The sequence below is a fragment of the Erythrolamprus reginae genome, chromosome 2 (genome assembly GCF_031021105.1).
Source record: "Erythrolamprus reginae isolate rEryReg1 chromosome 2, rEryReg1.hap1, whole genome shotgun sequence".
Taxonomy (NCBI): Eukaryota; Metazoa; Chordata; class Lepidosauria; order Squamata; family Dipsadidae; genus Erythrolamprus; species Erythrolamprus reginae.
In genome coordinates, this window is record NC_091951.1 from 239,120,000 (window position 1) to 239,145,751 (window position 25,752).

The 25,752-nt window shown below is 45.8% G+C and overlaps 1 protein-coding gene across 1 annotated transcript in view; it reads left to right on the forward strand.

Annotated features, from left to right (window-relative positions):
- The first annotated feature begins 22,459 nt into the window (after positions 1–22,459).
- The window catches only part of LOC139158880 (cyclin-G-associated kinase-like), a 58,582-nt gene continuing 55,289 nt past the window's right edge, over positions 22,460–25,752 (forward strand). Inside the window, exon 1 of the mRNA XM_070736220.1 lies at positions 22,460–22,768. Within this exon, the coding sequence (XP_070592321.1) occupies positions 22,627–22,768 (142 nt within the window). The 5' untranslated portion in view covers positions 22,460–22,626. The remainder of the gene's footprint in view (positions 22,769–25,752) is intronic.

A 25,752-nucleotide genomic window follows, 5' to 3' on the forward strand; every position in this document is an offset into this window, starting at 1 on the left:
CATCAAAATGCTTTCAACAACACTTGCAGGATCGTACATAGCAAGCTTTGCAAGATGTAGGACTCCTGGTTGAGTACCAAAGCAGAAGAAATCCAGAGGTTCCAGAGAAATGATGTTAAATGATTCTATGAAGCCCTCAGATCCATGTATGGACCTCAGCGCTCAGGGAGCTCCCCTGTACTGGACACAGCCGGTTCAGCTCTCATCACTGAATCGACCCTGATTCTATAGTGTTGGGCCCAGCACTTCCAACCTGTATTGAACCGCCCATCTTCCATCAACAATGAGACGATCGGCAGAATGCCCCAGGTGGATATCAACCACAGTGTGCTCCTTTATGGTGAGCTGTCTAAAGGAAAGCGGTCACCTGGGGGACAAAGGAAGCATTACAAAGACATGTTGAAAGCCCCCTTCAAGTCCCTCGATATTGACACCAACCTCCTGGGAAGCCCTGGCACAAGGTCAACCAACGGGGCGCATGCTGATCCACCCAGGCGGCCAGACATCTGAGGCCAGAAGAACATTGAGAGCAGTAGAGAAGCGAGCACTCTGCAAAGCCAGGGCTGCAAAGGAAAAAGCTGTGACAGTGGTGCCCACACATATCTGCCCAACATGGGGCAGAAAATCTCGTGCCCATATAGGCCTTATTAGCTGGACACATTGTATACAACCCACAACCCATTAGAAGTCAAGGTCCTCCTCGAACGCGATGGACAAACATCACCTGTGCAAAGAGAAACAATCTGTATAGGCTGGAGGTGGGGTTGGTGGGCCAGAAATGCTGACCTGAGTAGCGGGAAAAGCAGGCATTTTTTTTTAAAGGAAAAGTAGTGAGTGAGAAAAATGGCAAGCGGGTGATTGAGTGGACATGGGAGGAAGGGGCATACAGACCTACCGGTACATCCGAACTGGTCCAAACCACGAGCATTTCACCCCTGGTTCATGGGCAGAAGGCAGTTCCTCATCATCATCACTAACCAGCTGGCATCTATATATGTGTACCTCCCCACATGAACCCTCAGGGCTGCCCTGCTCCAGCTCTTGTTTCAGCCAGATCCTTCTTGGCAGGCTGCTCTCAGCCACTGACAACTCACCTCTGGAGGTGCCTAGGGCTGGTTCCTCCTCCAAGCTGACCTCGGCATTCTGATGCAGCTCCCGTGGGAGGAATGAAAGGCTATTACTGGTACCGCTTTGCTCTTTCTGGAGCTACATGTAATGGTTTTACACTCTTCCCAGGTAGCACATTGGACTCCTTCCTATCTGAGGGGCTCATCTTCTGGCATCGTTTTCCTGGGGTTTTCTCCCTAAGGGTACTGGAGAGGGCTGCCACTTCCTTCTCCATTGTGTCAGCTTCCTCCATTATGACCTGTCTGACTTGGGTGGCCCTGCACAGCATAGGTCATTGCTTCATTGAACTTCACAAAGCAAAGCATTGATCCCTGAAGAGGGTGAAATACAGTGATCCCCCGATTATTGCGAGGGTTCCGTTCCAGGACCCCTCGCAATGATCGGTTTTTCGCGAAGTAGCGCTGCGGAAGTAAAAACACCATCTGCGCATGCGCGATCTTTTTTTTTTTTTTTAAGGCCGCGCATGCGCAGACGGTGGGGCGACAGCAGTTCGGAGGCTGGCAATGGTTATTTTTCATGCCGGCCACCCCCTCCAGTCCAATTTTAACCTGGTTTTTTTGTGCTTCAAGTTGCTAGCTCTCAGTGAGGACACTTGCCACTTCTGATTTCCCATTCCAATTTGAACCTGGGTTTTTTTGCCCTCTCAAGCTGCAAGCTCTCAGTGAGAACACTTGTCACTTATGATTTCCCATTCCAATTTGAACCTGGTTTTTTTTGCCCTCTCAAGCTGCTAGCTCTCAGTGAGAACACTTGTCACTTATGATTTCCCATTCAGATTTGAACCTGGTTTTTTTTGCCCTCTCAAGCTGCTAGCTCTCAGTGAGAACACTTCTATCACTTCTGATTTTCAAGTCCAATTTGAACCAGGTTTTTTGGCCCTCCCAAGTTGCTAGCTCTCAGTGAGAACACTTTCCACACTTCTGATTTCCCAGTCCAATTTGAACCAGGTTTTTTGGCCCTCATGTCCTCCTTCCATCCCTCCCTCCTTCCATCCCTCCCTCCTTCCATCCCTCCTTCCTTTCGTAAAAAGCACCTAAACAATGACAGAATAAAAACCCCCAGCCCTCACCTATGTTTGAATTTCATTCACTCATCCATTCATTCATTCTTCTCTATGCCACTCAGTCCCAACACTTTCAACCCACAAATTACCATTTCCCATCCCCTTAATGTACTGTACTGTACTGTACCTCTACCTGTACCTGTACTGTACACATTGAATAACACACTTAGTCATCCTGATAGAAACAATAACAATATTTATTTACATTTTTACATTTTTTGGGGGGGGTTAGCATAACTAGGATAAATCGGGATCTTCTTCTATCACCATGTCTACAATGGATGCTGCAGGTGATGGTGTGGCAGACCTCTTGGTTTTCGTGACAAACATAGTTATGGGCAGTTGTTGGCGCGTTTTCTTTTGCTTGGCTAACATGGCTCTGTATGGTGCAATGGTGTTGTCAAGGGAGGCCTTAAAGTGTATAGAGCGAGTCATGTTGGGATCCCAAAGTTCCGCCATGCGTTGCAGATGTGCAGCAGTTCTGTTCATTTCTGCAAGCCGCTCAAGCGTTAGGCCAACATCTTCTTCTTCCTCAGATTCTTCAGCTCCCTCCTCTTCTTCACTTGCTGACCTGGTCAGCTCCTCCAGATCTTTGTCTGTCAGCGGTAGGCCATGCTCATCAAGCAAACCATTGACTTCCTCTGGTGTCATGTCAATGAAGCCTTCTCCACCCAGTGCCTGTGCCAGCTTCACAGAGTTCTGGACTGCAGCATCTTGAATTTCTTCGGGAGCAAATCCCCTGTGATAATTCACCACTTCTGGCCACAATTTCCTCCAGCAGGCATTCATTGTCTGTGACTTCATATCCATTAAGGCACTCTGAATGTTCTTCAGACAAGATGCAATTGTGTACTGACGCCAGTAGGCCTTCAATGTGAAGTTTTGATCAGCATCCATTGCTTCCACGATGCTTCCAAGAGAATTGCGCGTGTACAGTGCCTTAAATGCGCAGATAATACCTTGATCCATCGGCTGGATAAGCGATGTGGTGTTTGGTGGCAAGAATTCGACTTGCACCCCACATGTTCATGTGCCAGGTCATCATGGCCTCCAGCATTGTCCATTAGGAGAAGCACTTTGAAATTGAGTCCTTTGGCAGCCAAATAATCCTTCACCTGTGGGATGAAGCACTGATGAAACCAGTCCCGCGTGAGGGGTTTTGTAATCCATGCTTTAGGATTATGCATCCAGTACACTGGCAATGCATTCTTATTTCTGTTCTTGAGGGCTCTTGGATTTCGTGACTTATAAATTAGCCCTGGCTTCATCAAAAAGCCTGCTGCATTCCCACACATGATCAAAGTCACCCGATCTCTCATGGCCTTAAAGCCAGGGGCTTTGGCTTCACCTTGCATCAAGAAAGTCCGTGAAGGCATCCTCTTCCAGAACAGACCTGTTTCGTCCATGTTGAACACCTGTTCTGGAAGGTAGCCCCCTTCTGCAATTAGATCTTTAAACGTGCGCCGGACAAAGTTTTCAGCTGCACCTGTATCTGCTGAGGCAGCTTCTCCATGCAATGACACACTCGTCAGGCCATAGCGCCATTGAAATCTGTCAAACCACCCTTTGCTTGCTGTGAATGTGGCTGGGGCTAAAGAAGCAGAAGATGTTGATGGCTGGGGGTCATCAGAGTCAACAACACCTTCATCTACAGAGAATGACAGGAAAGGGAGAGAGAAGTGACTTGAATGAAAGCATACAGTCCTTCCATCCCTCCCTCCTTCCATCCATCCCTCCCTCCTTCCATCCTTCTCTCCCTCCCTCCCTCCTTCCTTCCCTTCTCTCCCTCCCTCCTAACATCCCTCCCTCCTTCCATCCCTCCCTCCCTCCTTCCATCCTTCCCTTCTCTCCCTCCTTCCTTCCTTCCTTCCTTCCATCCCTCCCTCCTTCCCTCCCTCCCTCCCTCCTTCCTTAAAAAACACTTAAATACAGTATGTAATGGCAGAATAAAAAACCCCAGCCCTTACCTGTGTTTCCCTCATCTGCATCGCCTCCTTCTGTGTGTTCAAGACGGTTGTACAATTGCTGCGCCTTGGTTCGTATAGTGTTCGTATCCAAAGCAATGCTCTTTTTTCGGCAGTCTTGTACCCACACAGACAAAGCAGCTTCCATCTTCATAAGGCGTTTGTTTCTAGGCGTCACTATTCTTTTTGCAGCCTTGTTGAATGATATCAGAGAAGTTTGCCTTATCTTCTTCTCATCTTTCCTAATGTATCGCACAGTCGATTCGTTGATCCCATAATGCCGACCAACCTCTACATTAGAACGTCCCGCTTTCAGCATGTCCAAAAGTACAATCTTCTCCTTGATTGTCAGCATCTTCCGGGTCTTTTTAGCATCGCCGGCTCCACTCCGGGTGCAACGTTTAGGTGCCATCTTCCACGAAGTCTTCACAAAGAGCTCCAAGAAACAGATCCAAGGAACAGATCCAAGACACAGATGCAAGACACGCAAGCTCCAAGAACGGCTGCAAAAGTTGCAAAAGTTTCAAAGCAAAGCAAAGCTGAGCAAACAACACTGATTGGCCGAGATTTCTGTCCATCAGCAATGACAACGGTGATTGGCTGAAATTTTGCTGTATCACCATTGCCGGGCAAACTTATTGCAATGGCAAAGCTGATTGGCCGAGATTTCGGCCAACCAGCAATGCTACACGTCAGTTTGGTGATGACGCGTGACGTCATCTGGCGGGAAAAACCACGCACGTATTTTTAATTTTTTTTTTTTTGAAAAATCGCGATACAGCCTGTATAGTGTTTCACAACGATCGAGATGGTATCAATTGCTGAAAAATCGCGATTTAGCCCGTTCGCAATGATCGGGATCGCGATACCCGGGGGATCACTGTACATACCTTTAATTCCTGGAGGAGGCGCTCCAGGCTGTCTACGGTGTCCTACTCCAAGTTGCTAACGTCTTCCAGAGTGTCCTCTGGAGAATCCTGTGAACGACAGTGATCACATTTCTCATTTAGGACACCAGTCCCTGCTGCTTTGTGGCAAAGGAACCAGTGGCACCAGAGCTTGGGGGCATGTGGCTTGCCTAAGTACCTTCTCCCAAGGGCCGGGTGTCCCCTTTGCTCCGCTGCCCAGAGCGCTCCAGCACAGTTCGCTCAGGTTAGGAGAACTAACTAGGGGAACTCCATCCCTCCCCAACTGAGAAGACATTGTGTTGCTGGAGGATCCCTCCAATGAGGCCAGGTCTATGCTGCTACTGCTCCCTGACCCCATTTGTGCTGACATTGAATCCTGCAAATGAAGATATGGAGGCTAAATCCTAAGCTTTCTGCCTCCCAAAAAGATTGCTAAAGGATAGGGTGCATCAGGCCCCGTGGGCCAACAGCAAGCCTTAAGGTTAGGGAGATGCCTTCAGTCCTGATGGGAGGGGGAGAAAGCTTTTGCAAGCCTTAAGCTTTGAAGGATATCTACCATAATTTCCCCCCTCCCATCAGGAGTCAACGCATCGCCATAACCCTAACGCTAACCCTCTGCCCCACTGCCAAAACTTTCTTACCTCCGAGGGCTTTCGAAGCCAAATATAAGATGTCTTCTCTCTGTTGGGGGGGGGGACAAAGGGGAGAAAGATCAAAAGCAGCCATGGCCGGTTCTGCAAAAGTGGCCATGTGGAGGCTCCAAGAACCTCCCAGCTGGCCTGCCAAGGGGTTTGGTCTCCCAGTGGGACTGCCCTGTGTCATCTGTCTTTTGACACAAGCAGAAGCAGAGATATCTCCCCTCTGCAAGTTTTTTACTCTGGGAGATGTTACCTACCCTGAACAATGGCCAGTTTGTCCCTCCGATGGCTCCTGAAATGAGAATGCAAATATTCTATCTATTGGTATATTAACCCACCCACAAAGTCTGGATTTCCGCCATTACAGTAGGGAAGGGGTGGTCTGGCCTTACCAGTTCTATAGTGGACTCTACTATAGGCGTGAGCCCTGGAGTCCATCTTGGAGGAATCTCCACCCTGGGGAGAGAACTGTCATTCTTCTCTTAGCCAAATAGAGATGCCACCCCTCTTGCAAACTTTACTCCTAGCCGCCTTCTTGGGGACTTCTTGGGGACTGAGAACATTCATCTCATGAAGGTCAGATTCCTGCCAGCCTTGAAGAGATTTCGGGTCCTGGCAGCCCCAGCCATCGATACCTGCAAGTAAAAAAATCCAAGGAGCTCTTCTTTGGATTTCTCGACTGCACACCCCACCCCCAGTAGGAATTCCACCCTTCCCCCACCCAATATTGGAGAATGACCACCCACTGGCCATGTTGCAGAAGCATCCTTTCCCCAGGAAGGGGAGATTTGCTACTCTCAGACACATGTTTGTTCCTTTCTCCTTGCTGGTCTTCCTTCCTGACCAAAAGAAGAAGATGGCATGTCAAAAACATCCATCTCTAGCTGAGCCTCTCCTTTCTCAGCCCCATCAGTCAGCCTACCCATCTTTTTGTCCCTGATGGCCCCTCTGGACAGAATGCAATTTGGGGGAGAGGCTCTTGCAGACTCTTCAGTCCATCAGTGGTGCCCCACCATGCCCAGAGTATAAGTTGAAGGAGCAGGACAGGGGTAACTGTCAGGAATCCCAGGTATGTCATCCCCATTGGTCATGCAGCAACAAAATACTTGCTGGAATCTTTTCCAAAAGGTCTGTGAAGAAAAATAGATATAAGTCAGACAGAAGAGTTGGGAAGCATGAACCTTCTCCCCAACTGCCAGATTCTTCGCATCTGAGATAGCCACGCTTACCCTAAATATCTTTCTCACTGCCATCATAAGGGAAAGGTGGTAGTCTACGGACTGTACACAGTGAGAATGGGCAGCTATGCTCTGGCTAGTGACTTTTCAGGGCAACTGACATTGGCCATTGTTGATACCTACACAATTAGGGCAGCTTACCTGGGTCTAGGAGTGGCCGATGGCTGACTCTCTTGATGGCCTTTGGCCTCTGCGTTTCCTGTGGGTAGTTGTCTGTTCATGAACAGCAGAGAAGCAGCATGATTATCAAACAAAGCACAGAGGGAATCATGGCATCATAGGCCAGAAGCGACTTTTAATCCAACTCTCTTCCTCCATCTATTTTATGAGTTATGGTGGCTGCATATTCCTACTTCTATGGTTACATGATCGCAATCGGATGCTCAGCAATTTGTCATTCTTTGCAGCATCCTGGAATTCATGTAATGCCTCAACTTAGGACTGCAACATCTTACAACTGTAATCCAGGCCTCAATTGCAGTCTTGAGGACTAGTGTTACTGATAATGTGACGTCACATTACAGAGATGTTGTACTGAAACATCACAGTGGCACCATAGCTTGGGGGCATGTGGCTAGCCTAAATACCATCTCCCAAGGGCTGGGTGTCCCCTTTCTCTGCTGCCCAGAGCGCTGAAGCGAAGCTCGCTACAGTTAGGAGAACGAACTGTCTTTCTCATTCATGGACTGGAGGATCGCTCCTCCAGAAAGGAATCTTGGGAGGCCAGGTCTGCGACACTGCTGCTCCCTGAGCCCATCTGGACTGACAGCAAATCCTGCAAATGAAGATACAGAGGCTAAATCCTAAGCTTTCTGCGTCCCAATAAGATTGCTAAAGGATAGGGTGCATCAGGCCGTATGGGCTGGTTCCTCCTCCAGGCTGACCCTGGCAGAGGATTCTGATGCAGTTCCTGGGGGAGGAATGAAAGGCAATTATTAGAACCACTTTGCTCTTTCTGGAGCTACATGTACTTGCCTTATGCTCTTCTCAGGAAGCACATTGGACTCCTACCTATCTGAGGGGCTCATCTTCTGGCATCGCTTTGATCCTTTTCGTGGGGTTTTCTTCCTAAGGGTACTGGAGAGGGCTGCCATTTCCTTCTCCAGTAGAACACATTGTGTCAGCTTTCTCCACTATGACCTGTCCGACTTGGGTGGCCCTGCACAGCATAGCTCATTGCTTCATTGAACTTCACAAGGCAAAGCATTGATCCCTGAAGAGGGTGAAATACATACCTCTAATTCCTGGAGGAGGCGCTCTAAGCTGTCTGGGGTGTCCTCCTCCAATTTGCTAATGTCTTCCAGAGTGTCCACTGGAGAATCCTGTGAACGACAGTGATCACATTCCCCATTTAGGACACCAGTCCCTGCTGCTTTGTGGCAAAGGAACCAGTGGCACCAGAGCTTGGGGGCATGTGGCTTGACTATGTACCTTCTCCCAAGGGCCGGGTGTCCCCTTGCTCCGCTGCCCAGAGTGCTCCAGCACAGCTCGCTCAGGTTAGGAGAACTAACTAAGGGGACTCCATCCCTCCCCAACTGAGAAGACTTTGTCTTACTTACCAAAGGGCTGGAAGATCCCTCCAATGAGGCCAGGTCTAGGCTGCTACTGCTCCCTGACCCCATTTGTGCTGACATTGAATCCTGCAAATGAAGATACGGAGGCTAAATCCTAAGCTTTCTGCCTCCCAATAAGATTGCGAAAGGATAGGGTGCATCAGGCCCTGTGGGTCAACAGCAAGCCTTAAGGTTAGGGCGATGCCTTGACTCCTAATGGGAGGTTGAGAAAGCTTTTGCAAGCCTTAAGGTTAGAAAGATATCTACCATAATTTCTCCCCCTCCCATCAGAAGTAACGCTAACACTCTGCCCCACTGCCAAAACTTTCTTACCTCCGAGGGCTTTCGAAGCCAAATATAAGATGTCTTCTCTCTGGTGGGGGAAGGGGGGGAACAAAGGGGACAAAGATCAAAATCAGCCATGGCCCGTTTTGCAAAAGTGGCCAAGAACCCTCCCAGCTGGCCTGCCAAGGGGGTTGGCCTCCCAGTGGGACTGCCCTGTGTCATTTGTCTTTTGACACAAGCAGAAGCAGAGATATCTCCCCTCTGCAAGTTTTTTACTCTGGGAGATGTTACCTACCCTGAACAATGGCCAGTTAGCCCCTCTGATGGCTCCTGAAATGAGAATGCAAATATTATATCTATTGGCATAATTTCTTGGCAGGTATATTATTATATATACAGTGATCCCCCGGGTATCGCGATCCCGATCATTGCGAACGGGCTAAATCGCGATTTTTCAACCCGGAATTCACAACACCATCTGCGCATGCGTGCCCTTTTTTCTATGGCCACGCATGCGTAGATGGCGCCGGGCAGATCAGCTGCTGGGCGGCTTCCCTGGGTCTTCCCCCTCTTGCTGGCGGGAGGGCGAGAAGCCCCCCCCAGCACCCGCTCGCCCGTCCTTCGCCGCTCGCCCGCCCTTCGCCCGGCCATCCGCCGTTCGCTCGCTGCTCGCCCGGCCACCCGGGTTCGGGGGGGTGCTGCCAAGCCCCCCATGCCGGCGGCGACGTTTTAAAACAGCCGCGCAGCTTCCCAACTGAGTCCCGAAGCCAAACGCGGAAGACATTTGGCTTCGGGACTCAGTTGGGAAGCCGCGCGGCTGTTTTAAAACGTCGCTGCCGGCATGGGGGGCTTGCCAGCACCCCCCGGACCCCCAACCCGGGTTTGGGGGGCTGCTAGGAAGCCCCCCATGCCGGCGGCGATGTTTTAAAACAGCCGCGCGGCTTCCCAACTGAGTCCCGAAGCCAAACGTCTTCCGCGTTTGGCTTCGGGACTCAGTTGGGAAGCCGCGCGGCCTGTTTCGTCCATGTTGAACACCTGTTCTGGAAGGTAGCCCCCTTCTGCAATTAGGTCTTTAAACGTGCGCTGGACGAAGTTTTCGGCTGCACCTGTATCTGCTGAGGCAGCTTCTCCATGCAATGACACACTCTTCAGGCCATAGCGCCGTTGAAATTTCTCAAACCACCCTTTGCTTGCTGTGAATGTGGCTGGGGCTGAAGAAGCAGAAGATGTTGATGGCTGGGGGTCTTCAGAGTCACCAGTACCTTCATCTACAGAGAATGACAGGAAAGGGAGAGAGAAGTGACTTGAATGAAAGCATACAGTCCTTCCTTCCTTCCCTCCTTCCCTCCCTCCTTCCTTCCCTCCTTCCCTCCTTCCCTCCCTCCCTCCTTCCTTCCATCCCTCCCTCCTTCCATCCCTCCTTCCTTCCTTCCCTCACTCCTTCCCTCCTTCCTTCCTTCCTTCCCTCCTTCCTTCCTTCCCTCCTTCCTTCCATCCCTCCCTCCTTCCATCCCTCCTTCCTTCCCTCCTTCCTTCCCTCCTTCCTTAAAAAGCACTTAAATAATGACAAAATAAAAAAACCCAGCCCTCACCTGGGTTTCCCTCATCTGCATCGCCTCCTTCTGTGTCTGCAAGTCGGTTGTACAGTTGCTGCGCCTTGGTTCGTATAGTGTTCGTATCCAAAGCAATGCTCTTTTTGCGGCAGTCTTGTACCCACACGGACAAAGCAGCTTCCATCTTCATAAGGCGTTTGTTTCTAGGCGTCACCATTCTTTTTGCAGCCTTGTTGAATGTTATCAGAGAAGTTTGCCTTATATTCTTTTCGTCTTTCCGAATGTATCACACAGTCGATTCGTTGATCCCATAATGCTGACCAACATCTACATTAGGTCCCGCTTTCAGCATGTCCAAAAGTTCAATCTTCTCCTTAATTGTCAGCATCTTCCTGCTCTTTTTATTTTATTTATTTATTTATTTATTTATTTAGATTTGTATGCCGCCCCTCTACGCAGACTCGGGTTTTTAGCGTCGTCGCCTCCACTCCGCGTGCAACATTTAGGAGCCAACTTCCAAGAAGTCTTCACAAGTTCCAACAGCTCCAACAGCTCCAACAGTTCCAAAAGTTCCAAAAGTTTCAAAGCAAAGCACGCTGAGCAAACAACACTGATTGGCCGAGATTTCTGTCCATCAGTATTGTCGGGCGAAATGTTTGCAATGACAACGCTGATTGGCTGAAATTTTGCTGTATCACCATTGCCGGGCAAACTTATTGCGATGGCAAAGCTGATTGGCCGAGATTTCGGCCAACCAGCAATGGTAGACGTCAGTTTGGTGATGACGTCATCGGGCGGGAAAAAACCGTGGTGTAGGAAAAAAAACCGTGCACGTATTTTAAATTATTATTTTTTTAAAAATCGCGATATAGCGTTTCACGAAGATCGAGATCGCGAAAATCGAGGGATCACTGTACTATCAACAAGAGCAGAAACACAGGTTAAAGCATTGCAACAGTCAGAAACGCAGGCATATTCTGACTCAGTAGAAGAACAAGAGATAAAGTTCTGCTTTCTAACTTTCCAATAAATTGGACAACCATTTAAAAACATTATGTAACCTGAATTACCTTTTCGTGTTTCTTTGTGACCTGCCCAATCAGAGTCTGTGTAGCAAATTAACTCAGGAAACTTGTTGTGTTTTGGTTCTAAGAAAAATTTCACGTCTTTTGTGTGCTTCACGTATCTCAGCAATCTTTTTATGCATGTCCAATGAAATTTAGTTGCTTTGCCAACATACCGTGACAAAAGATTAACACTAAGTGAAATGTCGGGTCTTGTCCAACTGCTAATGTATAACAGTGACCCAATGACTGAATGCTAAAGTGCTTGATCTTCAAAATCAGAACTACTCGGTTGTGTCAACTTGTAAAAATCTGTTTGCATTGGAGAGCGACAGGGGTGTGCGTCAGTCATGTTGCAATTTTTCAAAAGTTGATCAATTTTGTTTTCTTGTGAGAGGCTGAACCCCTTCTGAGTTTTTTCAATCTGAACACCTAGGTAATCATGAATGTGTCCTAAGCTTTTCAATGTAAAGTGTCTCTCTAAACCTTTTGCAAAACTTCACTCATGTGTTTGTTTGGACCAATGTACACTACGTCATCAACGTACATTAGTATGATTTCATAAATATTACCTTGCCTTTTTGTAAACACTCATTTATCAGAATCGGACTTAATAAAGCCCATTGAATTTAGTTTGTCGATGAGACATCTATGCCACAATAGAGCAGATTGTTTCAAACCATAAAGACTTTTCTTCAGGAACCAGACATCTCCTTCTCGATCCTGGAAACCCGGTGCACCTTTGACGTAGATCTCTTCATTTAAATCAGCGTTCAGATAAGCAGTCTCAACATCAAATTGGAATACTTCTAAATTCAAAGCAATAGCTGTGGTTAAAGCAATTTTAACACTTCCATTTTTAACTGTAGGTGAAAATGTATCTGTGTAATCTTCAGGATAAACTTGGGAGTAACCTTGTGCTACTAATCTCGCTTTGTATATTTTCTCATCATTTGGTTTTTGTTTAATTCTGTAGACCCATCATGTATCAATAATCTTCTTGTTTGTTGGAGGCTCAACATGTGTAAACACTTTAAGTTTCTTTTAAACAGTCCAGTTCAATTTCCATTGCCTCATGCCATTTTTCTTGCTCAGACTCAGGTAAATGTCTTATTTGTGAACATGTTGCAACTAGAATTCTGGCTTCAATTGCAGTCTTAAGTTGAGGACTACGCGTACTGATAATGTGACCTCACATTAGAGAGTTGCTGTACTGAAATATCTTCTAAATAAATTTTGAAGCATTCATTGACCTAATAAATATAGACATTTATTCTTTCTTCAGGAATGGGCTTGGTAGTAGCAAATATATTCTATTTTAATTTTCCAAATATACACTACGAACAAAATAAAAATAGACACCAAGTTCAAAGTAACTAGCTTCACCACTTGTACATAGTCTGATACAATGAAATATGAAACCACATGCTGCACAGAAACCAAACAATTTCTTATTTTCTTTTAAATCCCATTTTGCATTTTTAGTCCTAAAATACCCATTGTTTCATATAGGTATAATTTTCTTTCTTCCTGCAATGGAAGGATTCAAAGTATTGGAAACAGGATTAGGTAGACATAGGGCATGTAGTCATTAGGGTTCATTTAGAGTTCATTTAGAGACTTGGAAGTTACAATGGAAGTGAAAAAAAGGAATTTATGTCCTCTTTTCAAACTTACGATCTTTGTTGCAGTCCTTGATCATGTAATCACATTCAGATGTTTGACTGATACTTGTAAGTATTGATTCATACTCATGACCACTGCTGTGTCCCAAGGTCATCTAATCATCTATTTAAAAAGTTTGAAAAGCAAATTCAATGCAGAAGCCAAATTCATTTAACAACCATGTTAATAACTTATCACCTACAGTTAACAACAATGGCAAAAAAGGTAGTAAAATGGGGCAAAACTCACTTAACAAATGTCTCACTTAACAACCAAAATATTGGCTTCAATTCTGGTCATGTCGAGAACCACCTTTATAGCTCACATTAGCTTTCCTAGGGCTAAAGATTCCAGGCTTTCCTCCCATCTGTCCTTCCACTCCCAGCTCCTAAATTTTTAACTTCTCTTCCCTCCAAGAATATAAACCAGAAGGAGGAACCCTGTGTTGTTGATTGATGATTCTAAGATCCAACCAGCACTCACGGAATTTGTGGACAATAGGAAATGCCTTTTCCCAACACAAGGCCTCCAAATCAGGCCTGAGATGAGAGAAGTCTGGACTCCCTGCTGTTTGTCCTCTCGTAGTTCTCCCGAGGCTGAGACAGTGAACCGGTCCGAACTTGGAGGAACCCTGGTTTACACTTTTTTCAGTGAAGACAGACTGTTGTGAGCGCTCCATGTCAGATTCTGAAGAGGATGAGCCAGGCCCCTCTGGATACCCAGGGCCAGGGGGGTTGCCAGCTTATGCAGAGTGAGAGTGAGGGGGAAAGTGACCTGAGTGAGCCTGAGGAATCACTAGAGTGGACTGTTATGTCAATGGGGGAGTGGTCCCAGTCGGAGGATGAGGAAGACATTAGAGTGGACAATCTGTTATTAGATGCTAGATATAGGAGATTTCTGAGAAGGCAACAGGACATGCACAGTAAAAGGAAATAGGCTTACAGCTTTACCTCTTTGGGGTGTGATATCACTTCCAGGCAGTATAAAATCAAAGGATTTGGGTAATTGGGTGTGGGGTTGCACCACTGTTCATAGTAGAGGTATTCTAGTGGGCAGGGTGCCCAAAAAAGGTTTCAAAAAGTCGATTCCTGCCTTGCTAAAAAAAAAATCTTTGCTGGATGATGTTTGTTTTAGATTCTGGTGCTGTTTTATTCCCTTGAATGATAAATTCCCTGTATTATCAATAAGGAATGCAATTAGGTGGAGTTGGCGTATTTCCCAGATTTTGTTTATCTTTCACTTCGGAGAGAAAAATTACTCCTTCTTGCCGTTCAATCTGCTTTTTGCTTTGTGCTGCTTTTGTCAATAAAGAGTGTGATTTTACCATGAAATAGTAATTTATTTTATTTATTTATTTTGTCCAATACACAATAATACACAATGAAGGTAACAGAGGTCATCTTCAAGGAAATAGAATTAGAGAAAGAATAGAAGAGAGAATATAGGATAAAATAAATCGATGAGAGAATAGAAGAAAGATATAGGGATAGAAGAGAAGATATAGGAGATATAGGAGAGACAATAGGACAGGGGTCGGAAGCCACTCTAGTGCACTTATGCACGCCCCTTACTGACCTCTTAGGAATCTGGAGAGGTCAACCATGGATAGTCTAAGGGTAAAATGTTGGGGGTTAGGGGATGATACTACAGATTCCGGTAACGAATTCCACGCTTCAACAACTCTATTACTAAAGTCGTATTTTTTACAGTCAGGTTTGGAGCGGTTAATATTGAGCTTGAATCTGTTATGTGCTCTTGTGTTGTTGTGGTTGAAGCTGAAGTAGTCATTGGCAGGTAGGACGTTGCATCATATAATCTTCTGGGCAATACTTAGATCATGTTTAAGGCATTTTAGTTCTAAGCTTTCTAGGACCAGGATTTTAAGCCTAGTTTCGTACAGTATTCTGTTACGGGAGGAGGAATGCAGGACTCTTCTGGTGAAATATCTCTGGACATTTTCGAGGGTGTTAATGTCTGAGATGCGGTATGGGTTCCAAACAGATGAGCTGTATTCTAGGATGGGTCTGGCAAAAGTTTTGTATGCTCTGGTACGTAGTGTGTGATTTCCAGAACAGAAGCTACGTAGGATTAGATTAACAACTCTTGAGGCCTTCTTGGCGATGTTGTACACAAAACACAGTAAATAACTATGAATAGGTTTATGGTGGTGATAAAATACCAGGGGAACACAAGGCAAAGTAACAGGAAAGAATAGTTATATCGGATACATTATTTGCCATTTGGGAGCAAATTTTATTTATTTAGCTTGCCCTATGGCATATACATGGATATTCTAATTTTTCGACTTTCACCTGTAGCATCACATGATGCTAGATTAGAGTTAGACCCAGCTTGACATACAAATGCAGATTCTCAATACAAAGTTATGAGTTTTCTTACCTTAACTTTGATTTTTCATATTATATGGGCTTAGAAGTCAACGTCTTTGAAAAGATAGTTTCTATGAAAATTTGATGGGCTTAAAAGACCATACATTTAAAGACCATATACAGTGGTACCTCGGTTCTCGACCACAATTCGTTCCAGAAATGTGGTCGAGAACCGATTTGGTCGAGTACCGAATTTATTTATCCCATAGGAAATAATAGAAATGGATTTAATTGGTTCCCAGCCCCTGTTAACTCGCTGGGAACCAATTAAATCTATTTTCTTTATTTCCTATGGGATAAATAAATTCGGTACTCCAAGCTGCAGGAAGGGTGGGGGCGGCTGCAATCCCAGCAGCTTTGGGGGGCTCCTTTCCTCAATGCTTCGTATTTTTACCTGTAAGCAGCTGCAAAAACTTTCTCCTTCCCGGCAGCGGCAACGGCGGCGGCTTCCCTTCGAGGAGCAACAGCGCTGGGAACGTCACGTAACGAAGGGAAGCTGCTGGAGTGGCGGCAACTGCTGAGATGGCTCCAGCTGCTTCCCTTCATCACCCTTCGCTGTTGCTACTAGAAGGGAAGCTGCCGCCGTGAAGGAGAAAGTTTTTGCAGCTGCTTACAGGTAATAAGAGGAAGCAATGAGGAAAGGAGCCCCCCAAAGCTGCCGGGATTGCAGCCGCCCCCACCCTTCCTGCAGCTTGGAGCTCTTATAGAGCTCCTCAGCCCACTGAAGCTGCTGGGATTGCAGCAGCCCCCGGCGGTAACATTTCGGATAATGAACAAAATTTTCTGTGGCTGTTCGGTATCCGAATTTTTGTTCAGAAGCAAATTTTTGCCGAAAATTTTGTTCGTTATCCGAATTGTACAAGAACCAAAGCGTTCGAGTACCGAGGTACCACTGTATTTCATTAGGGGTTTTCATAGATTTGGCTGCTCCATGTTGCTCTTACTTATCTGAAAGTTCTAGGTTAATAGATGTATAGATGTTTGGTCCTACTCCAAGGCATTGTTTTAAATACTTCCTTGTTTTACTTTTAGCATTAATATTTGTTTACCGAGATGCTCAGGGACTAGTCTAGGAAGTAGTCGGTAGTCAAAATTGACTTGAAGGTACATAAGTAAGTAAGTAAGTAAGTAAGTAAGTATGTATGTATGTATGTATGTATGTATGTATGTATGTATGTATGTATGTATACAGGTAGTCCTCAATTTACAACAGTTCATTTAGTGACTGTTGAAAGTTACAACAGCAGTGAAAAAATTGACTTAGGATATGACTGTTTTTTCACACACACTTGGCCACTGCAGCATCTCCACAATCATATGATCAAAATTCAGACGCTTGGCACCTAGATGATATTTATGATGGCTGCAGTGTCCCATCATCACGTTTGCGACTTTCTAATAAGAAAAGTCAATTGGGAAGACCGATTACTAACAATTCCCATGATTCAACTAACAACCGTGGCAAGAAAGGTCAGAAAATGGGGCAAAAATCAATTCAATGTCTCGCTTAGCAACAGAAATGCTGGGCTCAGTTTGGTCATAGGTTGAGGACTACCTGTATTGACTTTATATCTAAGGTAGGACTAGAACTCACAGTCTCCCGATTTCTAGCCAAACGCCTTAATCATTACACTAAGCTGGATTTCTCTCTCAGGTTTCTATTCTATTAACCCAATGACATTGTAGTGAGGGAAATCCTTCCTCGGCTTTCTTTGCCCTGATTCTAATCATGCTTGGGCCCGCGTATATTGAGCCAGATTTGAAAAATGTGAGAGATGTCGTGGGAGCCTGGGAAATGTCAGCTGATCAGCTAGTTTCCTCAAGACCAGCATAGCGAGACTCTCTTAAGCGCCCTATAGAACTGCTAAAATGCAGGTTGCTTTTAGTTTGGGTGAGGGTGATCCTTGCTTTAAATCTACTGATTCAGCAACCATTTGAAGTTATGATGTTACTGAACCAGGGGGATTTTACAAGCCGCAACCAATGGGTCCTGATTGGTTGTGGCTATCACAGCACCCCAGGGATCACGTGACCATGATTTAGACCCTTGGCAAAGGGCTTGCAATTAAGGTGGTGTTGCAGTGTTCTGTCGTCACATGATTACCAGATTCAGAGTTAGAAGTTTGCGGAGAGGGGCGGCATATAAATCCAATAAATCTAATCTAATCTAGAAGTTAACAGAGGCCATCTTGTAAGGCAGTGTTTCCCAACCTTGGAATGTTGAAGGTATTTGGACTTCAACTCCCAGAATTCCCCAGCCAGCTGGCTGGGGAATTCTGGGAGTTGAAGTCCAAATACCTTCAAGATTCCAAGGTTGGGAAACACTGTTGTAAGGTCATGTAGTCCAACACCACACCACCCCTGCCCAAGCAGGAGACCCTACACCAGTGAACCTTTTTTGATTTGTTCCAAAAGGGTGTATGCTAGCGTGCATGCCCGTGCCCACACCTTTCCCCCCATACACATACACTCCCCACACACACACGCACTGCCCCTTCCTGTGCATGTGCGCAGCCCTTACTGAAGGCTGGTAGGTGAAAAAAATGCCCAAATATTCAAATCGGAAGTTCGGGAAAACACACATCCGGTTTGCTGTTGTGCTGATTTTCGCACTCCGGAGGGTTGAGGAAAGCTTTCTGAAGCTCCGGAGTGCAAAAAACAGCACAATAGGGGTTGTGATTCAGCCTGAGGCTGCTCAGGGACCGACTGCGTCTCTGCTGGATCCAGGCCTGGAGGAGGAGGACAGTGAACAGGAGGGGGAGGACCAGGCAGACGGGGGAGAGGAAAGTCAGGAAGAGGATGAGGGGCAGCAGCCTGAGAGCCCTGGGGGGGCCCTCTCCCCAGCCAGTAGCCTGGACTCATTGGATGAGGAAGCACAGGCTATAATTGACATGAGACAGCGACGTGCAGCTCAGAGACGGGATCAATTAGAAAGGTATTGGCATCACTGAATTGGCAACAGCTGGTTTTGGGTGTGGTTCTCCTCAGCAGGGTTTAAAAGGCAGGCAACCCTTTTCAGCCATGTGGAGCGTTATCAACTGGAAGTTCTGTGACCCTGCTTTGCTTCTCGGCGTCTCTGATCTTGGCTTGTGGCCTAGAAGACTGGAAGACTTGGGGGAGGCGTATGTTTGTTATCTCCAGCGTTGTTTTTGACAGCAAGAATCCTGTTTTACTTCATGGCCTTTGTGAAACATCTTTGAAGTTTCAGCGTGTTCCTGTGTGTAAGGACATTTTCTGTTACCTCTGTTTGCTTTGAATTCTATAAACTGCCTTTGATTTTTACCAGTGTGTCTGGCTTCTCTTTTTGGGTTGGTGTTTGCCTCTGGAGGGACCCAGACAGAACAATAGGCAAGATGGAAGTTTGGAAAACGCACTTTTAGTTTGCCGTTATGCTATTCTTTGCTCTCAAGAGGGCTGAGGAAAGCTTTCTGAAGCTCTGGAGTGCAAAAGAAAGCACAACGGAAAGCACACCTCTGGTTTGCCTTAAAGTGTCCAGAGGGTGAAACGGCCTTTCCCAAGGCCGAAAATCAGCTGGCCAGAGTGCGCTGACACAGGGCAAAGTCTCACGTGCTCTTCAGTATGGCCATAGGTTCGCCATGATGGCTCTATACCATTTTTTACCATATTTTTTTCCTCAGGTGCCGAAAGAGCGTGGGCGTGCACTATTGCGCATGCGTGAGTGCCCACACCCATAATTCAATGCCGGGGAGGGCGAAAACAGCTACCCTGCCCCCTGGAGGCTCTCTGGAGGGCAGAAATGGTCTGTTTCCCAACTTCTGGTGGGCCCAGTAGTAATAATTAATAATTTAATAATTTAAATAATAATAATTTATCAGATTTGTATGCCGCCCCTCTCCGCACACTCGGGGCTGCTCACAACAATAATAAAACAGTGTACAATGAACAAATCTAATATTTAAAAGAAAATATCTAAAACCCCATTATTTTAAAAACATACAACACAAGCATACCATACGTAAAACTATATAAGCCTGGGGGAGATGTCTCAATTCCCCCATGCCTGGCGAAAAAGATGGGTCTTAAGCAATTTACGAAAGACAAGGAGGGTGGAGGCAGTTCTGATCTCTGGGGGGAGTTGATTCCAGAGGGCCGGGGCCGCCACAGAGAAGGCTCTTCCCCTGGGTCCTGCCAGACATTGTTTAGTCGACGGGACCCAGAGAAGGCCAACTCTGGGACCTTATCGGTCGCTGGGATTCGTGCGGCAGAAGGCGATCTCGGAGGTATTCTGGTCGTGTTTCTTCCTCCCCAGGCTCCAAAGGCTTCCCTGGAGGTGGGGGAGGATACAAACACCCTCCCCCATCCCCCTGGAGGTTCTCTGGAAGCCAAAAGTGCCCTCCCAGAGCCTCTGTGTGGGCTAAAAATAAGCTTGCTGGCACACACATACATGTTGGAGCTGAGCTAGGGAAATTGCTTGCGTGCCAGCAGATATGGCTCTACATGCCACGCGTGGTACTCATGCCATAGGTTCGCCCTCACTGCTCTATACCATTTCTGAAAGATGGCAGTCAAGTCTCTTCTTGAAAGCTTCCAGCGATGAAAGCTCCCACAACTTAAACGCATTTGCAGTCTTCTCTGCTGGCTCTCAACAAACAAACTCAGTGGAGAGCGGGTGGTCACAAAAGTTGATCACATGATCCTGAGACCCTGCAGCTGTTTGGGATTCACTTAGCAACCTTAATTGGGACTGTACAAAACAGAACTGATGAACAAATCAACCATTGTCTAACTTTCTAGCTACCCCTCCACACACACCCAATATTATCCTGAGTAAAATCTGCCCGTTTTGCACTTAAATGTCTGTACTAGAGCCAGCCACTGGAAGCTCTAAATTTTGATCCTGTACTAAAAAATAAAACCATGAGAGTATTTGCAAGACATATCTCCTCGCCAAACCTTGTTTCAGCTTAGGCCGGGTATGCCAACATTGGCGACTTTAAGACTTGTGGGCTTCAACACCCAGCCCACAAAGTCTTAAAGTCACCAAGTTTGGAGACCCCTGGACTCTAGACTAGTGTTGAAGCCAGTTAACAGTAATGCCTCATGCATCCCAGCAGCCGGTTAGGTCCCAGTGAGTCAGCTTTCTCAGGGTCTCGTCGGCCAGACAATGTCGACTGGCGGGACCTAGGGGAAGAGCCTTCTCTGTGGTGGCCCCACCCCTCTGTAACAAACTCCCCCCCCGAAATACATACTGCCCTCTCCCTCCTGGTCTTTTGTAAAGCTTTGAAGACCCACCTCTGCCAGTGGGCATGGGGGCCATGAGTGTCGACATTGTCTCTGGCCGATATTATGAAAGATTGAATTAATGTGCATGGCTGTACATGGGGTTTTCCTAACATTTTTAGTAGTTTTGTATAATTCTTTTTAAAGTAATGTAGGTTTCTTTATATATACTGTTGCATTTATAATGTTGTACGTGGCCCTGAGTCGTCCGAAGAAGGGCAGCATAGAAATCTAATAAATAAGTAAGTAAGTAAGTAAGTAAGTAAGTAAGTAAGTAAGTAAGTAAGTAAGTAAGTAAGTAAGTAAATAAATAAATACACACGCACACACAGACAGAACTAAGTAACTAACTAACTAACTGAACTAACAGAGAGGGAAACAGATGAAACCTCAGTTTATTCTGACTGAAATGACTGTACTCTATGCATAACGTACGAGACGTACGAGCCTCTCTCCTGTCGAAACCAGGTAGGGCGGCATCAATTGCAATAGTTCTCGGAGCGGCGAAAGTCATCGAGGTGACGTCACAAGGGTCCAAGCCACTTCGCGGAAGCCGACGTGGGCGGGGCGAACATTCTGGCCAGCCGGCAGGAGAGATAAGAAGCGGACCAAGCACACCGGAAAAGGGGGGGCGGGAGGAGGAGGAAGAAGGCGGGGCCTAGAATGTTGAGCAGGGCGGGACGGAGCCCTCGGTGGGCGTGGCCCGAAATTAGGCACCTGCCGTAAGGGAAGAGGTGCTTTCGGTGGTTTCTGTGTGCTTTTTAGCAAGTTTTATGAAACAACATCCTAAAGAAGACAACGGGAAACCCCAAAACTTTTTTCCTACTTTGACAAGTGTTCTCTTCCTATATTTTATGAGAGCAAAGACATAATGCTTTTTAAAACTCCCACTCAAATCTGGAATACAAAGTCTTTCTTTTCTTTCTTTCTCTTTCTTTCTTTCCTCCCTCCCTTCATCTATCGTCTGTCTGCCCGTCTATCTATCTATCTATCCATCCATCCATCCATCCATCCATCCATCCATCCATCCATCTATCTATCTAATCTATCTATCTATCAAATCTATCTATCTATCTATCTATCTAATCTATCCATCCATCCATCAATCCATCCATCCATCTCTATCATCTACCTACCTACCTACCTCTATACACACACACACACAAAATAAACAGTCCTGCCAAAGAGCGACATTGGCACAAGACAATTCTATATAGTGGACGAGGGTCCAGTATTAAGCTTTCTCAAACTAAAAGGCGAGCGGAGAAATAATATAACCACGCAATCCGTTTTTAGTTTCTATCCGTGTAATACATGGGTAGGCAAAGTTGGCTCTTCTATGACATGTAGACTTCAGTTCCCAGAATTCCTTAGCCAATCATGCTAGCTCAGGAATTCTGGGAGTTGAAGTCCATAAATCATGGAAGAGCCAACTTTGCCTACCTCTGGTCTAAAACATCTCTACTGTATATGTATGTGCACAGCATACACAGGCCTAAAGTCAAGTTGAATTTCTGGCTTCCGAGTCCAGGTATGCAATGCCCGTGCTAAAAAGCAAAGAGCAGCGGGACGGATTGCTGCTCGCCCTTTAAAATCTTTTCCGCCGTCGGGAAGGGCCAAAGTTCAAAAGCGACGTCAGCGCAGGGCGGCTTTCGAGGAGGCACCCGAAGTGTAGAGCCTCTCGCCTTCCTCTTCCCCCTTGGCGAACGGCTGGCTGGAGGGCGGGGCGACCCGAGCAAGTGGGCGGGGCCCCGCCTTCCTGCTCTGACGAACAACGTTGGCGGAAGTGGGCTCGGTGCGGGCTGGAGGAGCGGGCGAGACCGGCGCGCTGAACGAGGGTGTCATTGGCGGCGGCAGGCAGAACCGGCCGGGTTCGGCGGCGCTCTCCCACCCCCGCCCGGCGCTTGATCCCCCGCCGGCCTCGGCTTGAGCCGCCATGTCGCTGTTGCAGTCGGCGTTGGAGTTCTTGGCCGGGCCCGGCTCCTTAGGAGCCGCCAGCCGGGATCAGAACGATTTCGTGGGGCAGGTGGTGGAGATGGGCGACATGAAGCTGCGGATCAAGAAGGTCATCGCCGAAGGTGCGCGGGAGGGGCGTGAGCGGGGCGGAGGGAACTCCGGATGGGGTCCCCCCACCTCCGATCGTGGGGAAGGGCGCGAACCGGTGGGGTCAGGCTGCTCTTCCCTTCTTCCTCCTTCCCTCTCCAGTCTCCCCCTTCCCCCTTTTCCTTTCCCTTTTTCCGCCTTCTGCCTTTTCCATTTCAGTCCCGGGAAACAGACTCCATACAAGACATCCCTGGGAGTCAGGATGCTTATAATCCCCAATATAAGAATTTTTTTAAAATTCCTGTTTCCCATTTTTATTATTTTTTAACGATTGAACCAAATAACCCCCTCTGGCATTGCATCGGAATGGGAAATACTGTGTAATTGGCCTTCAGAGGTGTGTGTGTATGTGTGTGTGTGTGTGTAAAGGTGAATTGTTAAATTTGTCAAGAGAGATTAGGAAGAAAAAGGAAGGCGGAAGAAGGGTCTGTAAGGGTGTAGCAAGGCCAGCAGGAGCATTTTTGTGTGTGACAAGTGTGACATTTATGGGAGAGAGTCTTCCTGGTAGAATAGAATAGAATAGAATTTTATTGGCCAAGTGTGATTGGACACACAAGGAATTTGTCTTGGTGCATATGCTCTCAGCGTACATAAAAGATATGGCAGTGTTAATAAAATGTTCCTTAACAAGCTGTGATCAAAGAGGAAGAAGTAGGAATAAATAAAATAATAGCTTTCATCGGATTTGGCAGATATGAGTGACCTCCCCCCCACAATTTAGGATTTTTCCCATTCTGTTGTCAGTAAAATGTTAATCTTTTTCCATAGCTGTCTGAAGAATTATACATTTTAGGCATTTGACTTTGGGGCATTGAATCTTTTTAAGATCAGTTCAAGGTCTAATGTTCAGCAAAGGCAGTTTTGCTATGTCTCACAGTGCTGGCTGGGCATATTCACAGTAATGTTTCTGAGAAGAGATTTCTTCATTTCTTCCCATGAAATAAATACAAAAAAGAAGAATCAACCTGGAAGTGGGGGGTTATAGCAGATGGAGCATTTACAAGATGCTAGAAGTCTCAACATGCAAGAGTTTCCAAATGTATTTACAGGATATTAGATTCCAGAGGACTAGCAATCAGAACCATCTCAAACACATACTGCTCAAAAAAATAAAGGGAACAGTTAAACAACGCAATATAATTCCAAGTAAATCAAACTTCTGTGAAATCAAACTTTCCACTTAGGAGGCAACATTGATTGACAATCAATTTCATATGCTGTCAGCACATTCAACTTTGTACAGAACAAAGCATTCAATGAGAATATTTCATACAGATCTAGGATGTGTTATTTGAGTGTTTCCTTTATTTTTTTGAGCAGTGTATATTCCTGGTGAACTGGGAATGGTATTGCATAACTGCAAGTGTAACTGCATGTTGTGGCTTCATGTGTTACATGAATAATATTGACAAATGATTAGTTATGTATTTTCCCAAATTTTGATGGCAGCGAATGCCACATTTGTATTTTGTCCCTAGTTGAAATCATATCCTCACAGAGTCCTGTACAGCTCTGTTGTTTCTAGATTTGTTTTGAATAATTATGAATCTGCTTAGCAGAGATTTTATGACAGTTTTAACTCTTCTACCTTCATCTCTGTCTTTATATTTGTCTAACTAGTCTGTAATGCTGTACATCTTACAAATGTAATATTTGGGTTTAAGGCATATTACTTTTTGCCTAAGGTTGTCATCTTAGGAAGTGCTCTCCCTTTCCAATATTCAAAAAAATATTTTTTTATTTCCTTCTCCCTCCCTCCCTCTTCCATCTTTTGGAGAAAATGACACTCATGACACACTATTAACTTTTTTACTACTCAAAAAATTGCCATCAGAATCTAAAATATTCCTTGGTCTACCGCAGAGGTCAGCAACTTTAAACACTCACAGAGCCACAAAGGCCCTAACTGGAAGCCCCTGGTTCAGTTCTGGAGCCGACTAAAAATCCGTCTCCCCCATCATAGTCTCCTTCTAGCGTGGCATCCTTTTTCCTCTACCTGTCCTAACCAAAAGCTCTATCAATTATAGAGCTGACCAGCAACAAGGAGCTGCAGCAGTGGGATTAAAGAGCCATATGCGGCTCCAGAACCGGGGATTGCTGACCCCTGGTCTACAGGATAAGATTCAAAGGCATTACCTGTGCTGCTGTTCATTTGAGGATAGAGTTACTAGATTTGTGAAGTGCTAACTGTGAAAGCATATTGTTTCATGTGACCAAAATCCTTAAGCAGAATGTTAATGGAGTTTGGTCAAGTTAACTATTAAAGGTATTGAAAGGGAATGTACCTTGGTGACTCATATGTCTAAACCAAGAGTTCTGATTTCTTCCTTGTATTCCTCATTGGACATGTTGTTCCACTCCAGAAAAATTGCCCCAATCAAACTATTAAGCAAGTCTCAGATGAACACTTTAATATAGATATCACCCAGAAATCATTTGAATATATGGACAATATTTATGCTGTGCTGCAGGGTTTATAAAGCTAGACTTTGAAAGTCCTCTGTTGGTAAAAGATACAGTCCCTGCCCTGGGCTAAAATGAAAGAGAATAAAATTGAATGGTGTAAATTTTCTGTTCTTACACTAAATATTTATTTTGGTGAGGTCTTGAGCTTTCAAGCATTCTTTTCTCCAGAATTATTTTTTCAACCACCCTGCTGTTAAAACTAAAATATTTCATTTTTAGTTATTATTGTATATACATTTTTAGGGCATTAGAAAATGCATAGTCACCTGAGAGGTTGTGGAGGTGAGGCTTAGTAAGCTGGGGTGCTATTGCACCTGCATGATTTCCCTATTCCAAAAATAAAGCAAAGCAAATGGTCATCTTGTTTTATGATCTGACTTTTACAGGTGAAATGCACCCTTCTAGATTTTATCTGAAATATGTCAAAATGTTGACCGATAACTGTTCAGTTGTGCTTTATCCAGCATCAGCTATCCCACAAGTGATTTGTTTT